This window comes from Lissotriton helveticus, chromosome 8, assembly GCF_964261635.1.
Source record: "Lissotriton helveticus chromosome 8, aLisHel1.1, whole genome shotgun sequence".
Taxonomy (NCBI): domain Eukaryota; kingdom Metazoa; phylum Chordata; class Amphibia; order Caudata; family Salamandridae; genus Lissotriton; species Lissotriton helveticus.
In genome coordinates this window covers 1,618,014,022-1,618,024,561 of record NC_136069.1, presented here as the reverse complement: position 1 = coordinate 1,618,024,561, position 10,540 = coordinate 1,618,014,022, and the positions used below count along the sequence as shown (strand labels likewise).

Below are 10,540 nucleotides of genomic sequence, written 5' to 3'. Positions count from 1 at the left end.
GTGACAGCCAGCCTGAAAGAGTCCCACCGAGGTAGTATGTGTACAATGCACCATGATAATGTGGGTATACTGTCTGACAGTGGGATTGCGCAGTCTCCACAGGTCCACCAACCCCATTGCAGTCGCAAAAACTTTCAATGGCAGCAACCCCCGGCTCTGGGGGAGCGCGTATCTTGGTCTAGTTCCGGCAGCATTGTCTCATTCATGTCCCTACCCAGGATGAGAGTACCGACTGGCAAGTCCAACAATAATGTGCTGAGTACTGGGAAAGTCACCACGTGCATTCTCGGAGGGATGTACACTGAGCATATATTAAGGGTATGACCCTCCCACGTCCGCGACAGCGCCTCATATCGCCCCATCTGATCACACCATGTTCGAATTACCACTAGTGGCACCGAGTTCTTGAGCAATAGCGCTGTCCCCTGGAGCCAGTTGTGAACCCTGCATGTGCCACAAGCGTGTACCCAAACCGTTTGAGTAATAGATACTTATTTCCCTTCAGGTGCGTCTCCTGCAGGAGCACTATATCAGGAGAGTGTCTGCGGAGATACTGTAATACCAAAGTGCGTTTGATTTTGTCTCCCAGACCATTCATATTCTAAGACAGCACCTTTAGTTTCTTAATGTGTTGCGAGGCCACCTAGGAGGAACATGTGTCAAGTATCCACCCCCCTACCCCCCATTCACTGCGCCGCCCCCTATGTATCGGTATGGTACCTTCTGTCCGGAGACCCAGGTTACTTCGAATGGCAGTGATATACTGAAGCAAGCATAATAGTCATAAAGTATTTAAACATATAGTGTTATTGATTGTGACACTTTGGAGTACAAATACATTGAACTGAAAACAAGACAGCCACATCTTTTATTACAACACTGAAACTTATAGACAGATAGTTCAATGATAAAAGACAGTTGTAATTAGAGGAAACCACATGCTCAGACTTTAAGAAACATAATTAAGTAGACAACATTTCTCTTGACCATGTGCAATTCTTCAGTCAACAGTAAAGTTAATAAAGCAGGCAATATCATAGCTGCACTGTTAATAGCTGTTGATGCGCTTAGACCATTGAAGGTTCATTTGTAAATGCATATTAACGTATCATGTAGATCTTTCCAGCACAGCATCACAGGTAACTCTCAAGGTCCTTCTTGTGTTCACACAGAGGTGTTTGCGGATTGCAGTCCAGATCTTTTTGGTTTTCATGCTGTAAATAAGTGGATTTATACCTGGTGGTATACATGCGTATGCAAGACCCATGAGAACAGGTAGAAAAGGCGATGCATCGTTCGCTGACCTGTGAACACCAGCCAATCCTATTAGCGGAGTGTAAAATATCAAAACGACACAGATGTGGGACACGCATGTGCTGAAGGTCTTGATTGATTCTTCCTTTGAGGCAATAGCTAAGACAGTTCTGAGAATCCTGAGATATGAGAAGAGTATGCATAGTAAATCTAGGAAGAAGGACATGACTATGAAAACACCATAGGTGCTAGTCACCCTTGGATCTGAGCAGGCAAGCTTCATCACATCCGGGTGGAAGCAAAAAGCATGGTAGAGGTTTTTATTATCACAGAAATGTAGATGAGTGAGAAAAATTGGAAATGGAATTGTAAAACATATACCTCTGGCTAAAGCCACCAGTCCAATTTTTGTTATCATTGCATGTAAGATTGAGGCATAGCGTAGAGGGTTACAGATGGCAACGTAGCGGTCAAAGGCCATGGCCATCAAAATGGTGGACCCTGTCAGAGCGAGTGCATGAATGAAGAAGAGCTGGGTCAGGCATGCGTAGAAATGAATGTTTCTGAAGTCAAACCAGAGTCTTCCAAGCACTGTGGGCAGAGTAGCTAGGCTTTCTCCTAAATCTGTTGCTGCAAGCATTGAAATCAATAGGAACATGGGGGTATGGAGCTGGTTGTCTGACTTTATGATGAATAATATGAGTACATTCCCAAATAAAGACAGTCCATAAAATAAACACAGAGGGAAAGAAAGGAACACATTTGTGGCAACATTGATCGACAAAAATCCCATCAGGATGAACGAAGGAATACTTGAGTTGCTTGTGTTTGCTGATGCCATATTTTTCTTAACGAAGGCGATATCCCTTTTAAATGACCTGCAATGTAAACCAACAAAAGAAAAATATTAGGAAACCTAAACTTGCATGATTATTAGCAACTCAAGGCTGCAGCAGACTTTGAAGTTAGTCACTTCAGTGGAAAACATCCATCGCACACCCTTCTTGATTTTTGCTTACAATGCAAAATAGTCACTCCTGCACTGCAACATAAAATTGACCCAGAAAAATGTAATGCTTTACTAATATGTTTTATGAAAAAGGAGTGGTCACGTGGACCACTGCCTACCCCAAATTTTGAAAATATTCATGAAGGATAAGTGATCCCTTGTGAACTCCTTACAATTTACGAATGTGTTAGCACCATCTTTGAGTTGGTGGTAAAATATTAATGTTTTGCAACCAAACGTAATCGCAAAAAATGTATAAATACCATAGTGAATTATTATTTGGAAGGGGTACCATTAGCATGCCCCTTCCAAATACCAATCTAAAATGGTTTCCTAAAGCAGCTTTGTACTTTATAAAAAGGGTTTGCGCATTGCAAACCCTCTGATTTACTAAATGAGAGGGTTGCGAATGCTAAATATTTTAGCTGATATCTCCATTGTGTACTGTAGGATGAGAATATTGAAACCTATGTGTTGTTATAGTGAGGAATACTTTTGTTTGTCAATTTTTCATGTATCTTTAATAAAAGAAAGAAGCAGATTCTCTTTAGGTACTTCCTGAAAAGTTTTGGGATTCTCTGCCAAGTGGGACCTGAGAACAAAATGGGGGGTCTCAAAATGCAAAATACCCATTTATTTTCCATAGATTTCTGTAAAAAGCGCTGCAGCACAAACTGTTGAACGGAATACCATCAAATTGTGCAGGAAGCTAGACCTCTGTCCGCAGACTGTGCTTTTGTGATTTGGTGTAAATCTGTTCAGTAGTTTTTGAGAAATGAGTGTTAAAGATATTTGTACATTTTCTGTGTTCTGAGAGACTTGTGTGAGTCCCTCAAGAGGGTGAATTTAAAATGACTGTTTTTCCTATCAGCGTTTTGCTTCAGTGGGAGTGAGAGACTCCTGCGTGTTCCACAGGGGCAAGCACTCTGATTGGCTGGCTGTTGAGGTTTAGAAATAAAATGTCTGCCATTTCTGTTTATTTTGAAGATGTTCAGGTGTTGTGAGAATGCACTGAAAAATGTATTTAGGGAGACAGGGAAAGGCATCCTGTCTTCCTAGATTTTGACTGGAGGTATGTAGGGCATAACTACTGTGATGGAAATACATGTACTTTTTTTGTTAAAGTTTGCAAACTTGGAAGGTCCTTGTGGGATCATGAAAAATAGAAAGGAGTAGGGGATCTCTGAATACACTCTAGTATGCACACTTGTCACTGTATAAAGCAGTCTTCCTAGAGATGGTAGTTGTTTATAAGACCTTACTATTAACACCAATCACCTTTGGAAGATGTCTAAGAAGAGAGAGGAGTTCCTTCCTAAACTCTACTATTCACAACAGTGACCCTAGGTAGCAGTCTCAACAGAGGAAGTAGTAACTCCCCATACTCTACTATGCAATACACTCTACGACATATGCTTATTACCCTGGGAAAAAGTCTCAGTGGAGAGGTTTGACAAAGTATATTTATCACCATGGATAAAGGTGTCATTGGAGAGAACAGTGTCTCTTCACACCCTGCAATGACCACCTGTTATCCTGGGTGGACATGACAGGAGAGAGTCCATTCCATCCACACACCCTTGTTTGCATATCTGTCATAAAAGAGAGAGGTCTCAGAGAAGAGACCAATCCTTCGACACACCCTACTATGCACAGCTGTGGCGGCTGCCGGAGACCCAGAGCTTGCTTACAGGCTGTTGCTTGGCTGGGAAGTCGTCGCTGGTACCGGAGTGCTCTGCAGGTACGCAGGCTTCGTGCATCTGCCTGCTGAAGAGTGGGAGTGATGAGCCAGGGCTGCAGTGAGATGCGGCTCTGTGGTGGGGATGTGTGCCTGCTCCTGGTGGGTACCGAGTGAACCGAGCGAGGACGTTGCATGTCTCTGATGTGACTCTGGGATCTAACATCGTGCGACCTCGAGGACAGGAGCAGGGCGGATCCTGCCTCCGCCCTCACCGCAAGTCGCAGGGTGCACAGGCCCCAGCGGCGCACACGCAACCACGTGTCTTGGAGGCAACAAAGCACAGCGGCGAACGGCCCTAATCAGTGAACTGCGGGCACGCAACGAGGTGTTTAGTAGGTGCGCATTGCAGCACAGGCCTCAGCGGCGCACACGCCAGCGGGCAACTCTGGGGCGGGAAAGCACATCGGTACCATTCAAGGCACTGCGGCAATTCCCTCAGCAATATAGGCTGCTGCCTCGCCGCATCACCTGAAGAACTAGTGCGGCCGTCATGGCAATGTGAAACCACGAAGGAAACCTGGATGTCAAAGCAGAGTTCTGAGCATAGCAGGCTGCGAGTAAAAGGTCAGAGGGGCACAGATACCACTGTTAATGACCGATGCGGGCTGATGGGTTCCCATCATTTGCACAGTTTTTGACTTTGGTGCATGAGGTAAGATTTCCACGAGGAGCCCTGCCTGACCCCAACATGGCACTAGGGCAGGGAGCTGTCTTCTTCTTGATCCTGTCACTGCATCTTTGGGCTCACAGGAGATACGTTAGGCTGGGCACCCCTTTTCCATGTGTCCCTTCTAGGGCTCAGACTAATATTCTTTGGCGGCTGCTGTCCTGGATACTGCCTCTAACTACCTGTTGCCTGACCTTTGGATGGCTACCAGTGTACAGTACAGTCCCCTGCCTGTCCCCAAGATGGCTGCCATAGTAGTCCCCTCCACCTTATTTTACTTCCCTGAGACAACAATTGGACATTGACCAGACCTTGAACCTATCCCCTAACCTGCTTACACATCAGGACTAGAAACCTGCGGAACTTACTCCAGACTGTGGAGACCAAGCGATTTGGCTGATGCCCAGTGGAGCTACCAGATGGTTAAAGAGGAGATGGGTTGTGGTCTCCCCCCCTGCCGTCACCTACCCAGCCGGACCTTGGGCAGATTTTCTCCTCGTCTCTGCCTCTTATCTTCCTCCTACCCCTTTACCCGATCCCCTTACCCTTCCTTGCACCACTCACCTTGTCCCCTATGTTCTTTAAATGTTTTCTTGATACTTATGTAACTTTTAACTGATGTAAATTGCAACATTACAGTTCCTCATGTGAAGCACTCTGATTCCTTTGGGTCTAGTCAGCACTATATAATAACTCATTAACTAAATATGTTCCCATTTAGTACTCTTTCTCTCTTTATCTACGTCCCTAGCTCCTATCCCCTGTCCCCTGAATCTCTCCCTGTGCCTGCTGCTCTGCCTAGCCCCCTGTCCTTTGTGCCCTTTGACTAATCACTCCTTCTCCCCTTGTTGGGGAAAGATCCAATATTTATACTCTGGGGTCTCAGCGTACCCGCTTAGAGAGTCCCCTGCACCAAGGGAGCCACTCACGGCTGAGGTATGGTATGGCACCCCTTGCCAAAGCACTCCCTCTCCCCTTTTTGGGGAAGGATCTAGTATGTAGACCTTGGAGTCTCAGACACCCCTCTGAGAGAGTCCACTGCGTAAAGGGAGCCTCTTTTTTTTTTTTTTTTTTTCCTCATTTTGCGTATGAATGTATGAGGAGTACCACAGAAGAAATTGGGACTTCCACTTTTATTCCTTCACTCTTTTCTTGTAAGTATCCGGCCATATAGAGTATCCCTTTGGTGGAACTGTCATATTGAAAGCCTTCTGTGTCCTTTACCATATTCAATAATTCATGACGTAGAGAGGGTAGAGCTAGCTTTTTTGACTACTCGGCGGGAAATAATTCCCGTCTGAATTATTGTCACCGCTTTAATCATTGGACATATTGTTACTGTCTCGGGTATCTCTTGTATATTGATTAATATAATGGTTTTCCCAGATTTCCCAGAAGTTAAACTTTTTGGAGAATTTTCCCTTTCTATCTAATTTATTGGTATTTATAACAGAATTAAGCCAGTCTTTATGTAATTGAGATGTTGGATTAACCCAATTCAGACAAATCTCTCTTCTAGCAAGGAGTATCAGGATGAATAATAAATTTTCTTGTTTCCTGGTTAACCTTTCGTTACTTACATTTAACTCGGTACATATCCCAAAAATAATTAATGTTGTACTTACTTTTAGAGTTGCTCCCAATATCCGACTTAACGTGTTACCTACATCTTGCCAGAAGGGTTCCAGTTGTGGACATCTATGGAACATGTGTATATCGTCGGCTTTTTCTAATCCACACTTGGGGCAGGATTTTATGCTTGCTCCCCTGAATTTTGACAATCTTTTAGGTGTCCAATATGCCCTATGCAGTGTGAATAGATGATTTCTCTTCAATCGCGCTGGTTTGACAATAGTCCAACATTTTTCGCAAGATTTCTGCCATAGATTGTCGAGATCCGGGTGTGGAATAATTTTACTCCAGATTGATTCCGAGATTGAGGCGTTATCATCTCCTGAGATGATTATGGCCCAGTACCATATTGAAATTTCCTTTTTTATTGGGGAGATTTTCATGATCTCTTTCTCCATCTCTGTATTTCCAGTTTTTTTCTCTGACAGAGAACTAGACCAACTTGTAAGTTGATAGTACTTAAATTTTGAGAGTGTCCCGTTGGTGATTTCTATAAGTTGTTCCCAAGGCACTATTGACTTCTCTGTCATTAGTTGTCCCCATTTGTTAATTCCTGCTGATCTTAGTGGAGTTGATAGGGCATCTTTTAAGCACTCCGGGGTGCCTGGTGAATCCCATATAGGAGCTGCGTTGCAATAGTAAGGAATATTTAATGCACTTCTTACTTGATACCAGAGTTTTGCTAGACTTTTTAGTACCTTTAATTTTATTTTTTTAAAGAATTTTGGGTGCCCGAATTTAAACAGGAAGTGGTCTGTTTTATTTGTTAATATTTGGAGATACTGGGGGTAGCAATCATGGCGATTCACCAGAGTTCTTGCATTCTTGAATTGGAAAGCTCTACAGTATTCCATAATATCTGGGCTAGCTATTCCTCCTTTTAGTTTTTTTCTTCTCATTTTGTTCCAAGCAATTCTTGAACTTTTTGAGGCCCATATGAAGGTTGTTATTTCTCCTTGAATTTTTTTCAATTGATCTTTCTTGAACTCCAAAGGAATGGCGTTAAAATGGAAGGTAAATTTGGGAAGAATCGACATTTTTACCAAATTTGATCTTCCAATCATGTTTAAAGGTAGCTTGTCCCATACTTTTAAAAGTCTTTTCATTTCTAATGAAATCCTATTCAGATTTATTTGGGGAATTTTTTCGAGTTCTTTTACTACGATTATACCCAGATATTTTATTTTATCTCTTGTATATGGATGATTCTGTTGAGTGTTCCAGCTCATTGATTCTGTTTTTGCTTCATTTGTTAAGTATCCGGATACCTTGCCAAACTTTGTAATTGCCTCATTTATTGCTGGGAAGGAGTTTTGATAGTTTCCTGTAAAAATCATTAAGTCGTCTGCATAGAGTGCCACCTTTTTGACCCAGTCCTGATATTGAAAAGGAATTATTGAATCATTTATTCTGATTGTGGCTGCTAAAGGTTCAATGTATAAGTTGAAAAGCAAGGGAGAGAGCGGGCAACCTTGTCTAGTTCCTCTTTGTATTGTGAAGTTGTTAGTTAAGCCTCCGTTAATTAGGAACTTTGCTCTTGGGGTTCTATAAGTCTCAATTATCAGATGACTAAAGTTTTGACCAAGGTTGTATTTGTTGACCACTCTATTTAGAAAAGACCAATTGACTCGATCAAACGCTTTAGCTGCGTCAAAGGTTATTATTGTAAGGGGGATTATTTCACTAGTGGCTATGTCGACTGCTGCAAAAAGTTCGTGGGTAAGATCAGATATTTGTCTCTCTTTTATGAAACCCTTTTGATCTGAGTGTATCAGATTTGGCATTACCAACGCTAGTCTCCCTGCTATTATTTTGGTGAAGATTTTATAGTCACAATTTAGCAGGGATATGGGTCTATATGACTCACAGACTGTAGGATTTTTTCCTGGTTTTAAGATCAGGCTAATAATAGCGTCATGCCAGGTATCAGGATTTTTTTCTTTTTCCCTATAGATTTTATTTAGTAATCGAGTTAGTGGTGGGGCTATAACTTCCCTTAGCGTTGATGAGAGTTCATTTGGTATGGCATCGGGCCCAGGGGCTTTCCCTTTTTTCAAGGATTTTAAGGCTGTTCTTACTTCTTCTGTTGTTATTTCTGCATTTAACTCTTCGTTTTCCTGTTCTGATAGCCTTGATAAATTTAGTGAACCCAGATATTCTCCTAATTGTTCAGGGGAAGAGGAGGAATCTTCTCTATACAACTCGGAGAAGAATTTTTCGAACTCCTGCTTAATCTCTGCTTCATCAGAAGTTGTCCCCGATTGATTACTTAGTTGTATTTTATCTATTTTATTTCTGGTTTGTTCTGTTTTTGTTTTCCAGGCCAGTAGTTTTCCGCACCCTTCTCCATACTCATGCGTAGCGAGTTTGCTAGCCTCCCACTTAGTTTTCACTCTGTCTTCAAGATAGTCTGCCAACTTTTCGCTTAGAACTTTTCTTTCCTTTTCTAATATATTTCTTATCTCTAAGTTTGGTGCTGTGTTTATCCGTATATCTAGTTGACTTATACTCTTTTCTTTTTCACTAATCTCTTGTTTGGTGAGTTTAGATCTGTGTGCCCCCAAACTCATGAGTTTACCTCTGATAACTGCTTTGTAGGCATCCCAGGTTATTTGATCTGAGGTACCTACTCTATTATCCTCAAAGAAGAGGTAATATTCAGATCTTCTCTTATCTCCGGATCAAGAAACAGAGTGCGATCTACTGTCCATCTAGATTTAGATTTATTTATTTCCAGTTGTACAGCTAGTAGCACCGCAGAATGATCAGATAGGTGTTCAGTCAGATGGTCCAGCGTTTTGATATTTTTGTAGAGATTTTTACTGATCAAGAAATAGTCAATTCTAGACTTGTGGCCTAGTTTTTTGTTGTGTAAGGTAAAAGGGATCTCTTTGTTCCCTTTCTCTCTCCACATATCAACCAGGTCTAAGTCCTTTTTATATATGTTTAGCCACTCTCTCATTTTTGGTAGATTAGATTGTCTTCCTGGGGGCGATCTATCTAAATTGGGGTCAATCATGATGTTGAAGTCGCCTCCAAGCAGTATATGATCAGGTGTTGTTAAGAGTTCTGTATATAGATTTTGTAGGTGGTTTGGATCATCAATATTTGGTCCATAGTATCCCGCTATTGTTAGGTTGTTATCGTATATCTTGACTCTTGCTACTGCCCATCTACCTTTATTATCTACTGTTTTCTGAATGATTTTCACGTTAAGTGTTTTCTTGAAAAGTATTGCAATTCCCTTTATGTTGCAATTTTGGTTAGTACAGACATAAGAATCTACCCAGTTCAGTGATTTAATTATAGGATCCCATTCATGGTTTAAAAGGTGCGTCTCTTGGAGAATGATCACTTCGCTGTCTACTAGTTTTAAATATTCAAAAATTCTCCTCCGTCTACTCAATGTTCTGAGTCCATTTACATTCCATGATAAAATTTTAAATTCTTTTGGCAATTTAGACATGATATTTTCGTTTTTTTGAATTTTTTAGTCCCGATTTCGTTTTTATTCGTTGTTTTCTTGTACTCTCTATTAATTCGCTTTTGAGGATAATTTTTTCAATTTTTTCCCTAGTTTGCTCCCCACCCATGGTGTCTTTTTTATTTGGTTTTTTGTTTTCCGTGCTTGTCATCGCCCTCCCCGAGGAAGCCTCCCTTCTTTCTTTTGGGCGGTGTTAATCGCCCTTTTCAAGCTCCACATTTCATCTTTAGTTACGTTTGCCTGTTCTTAAGTTATGTAGTGGTCCGTAGCTTAGTCTTTATCTGTTGAATAAGATCCTCTACTTCGCTTGGCTCTCGAATATTGTACATTTTGTTCTGCCACATGATTCTTAGTGCGGCAGGGAATCTCATTTGAACGGTAGCCCCTAGGGATTTTAATTCAGCCATATGTTGACCTAGTTCCCATTGTCTGTCCTGGGTGGCTTTCGACATATCAGAACGGATCCTGATGGTCCAGTTATCTTTCTTTAATGAACTGCTCTTTAGTCCTTCACTTAGCAATCTCTCTTTTAGGGTATACGTTTTGAAATTGATTAAAATCTTTCTTGGCGTCTTCCTGTCTTTGCTTTTTCTGAATGGGTCTCGATGTACTCTTTGGATGTCTTCACTCAAATTCACATCCTTTGCCCATGGAAAGAACTCTTCAAGCAGGGAGATAGTGAAGTTCCTTATGTCTTGTCCTTCCAAATTTTCTGGTACATTCAGGATCCTAAGATTGTTTCTTCTTGCCTGA

The 10,540-nt window shown here is 41.7% G+C and overlaps 1 protein-coding gene across 1 annotated transcript; it reads right to left on the bottom strand.

The window, feature by feature from the left end:
• Positions 1-1,108: 1,108 nt before the first annotated feature.
• LOC144774000 (olfactory receptor 51G2-like) lies at positions 1,109-2,095 on the bottom strand. The gene has a single exon (XM_078659043.1). The coding sequence runs from the start codon at positions 2,093-2,095 to the stop codon at positions 1,109-1,111; it is 987 nt and encodes a 328-aa protein (XP_078515169.1).
• Positions 2,096-10,540: the final 8,445 nt, after the last annotated feature.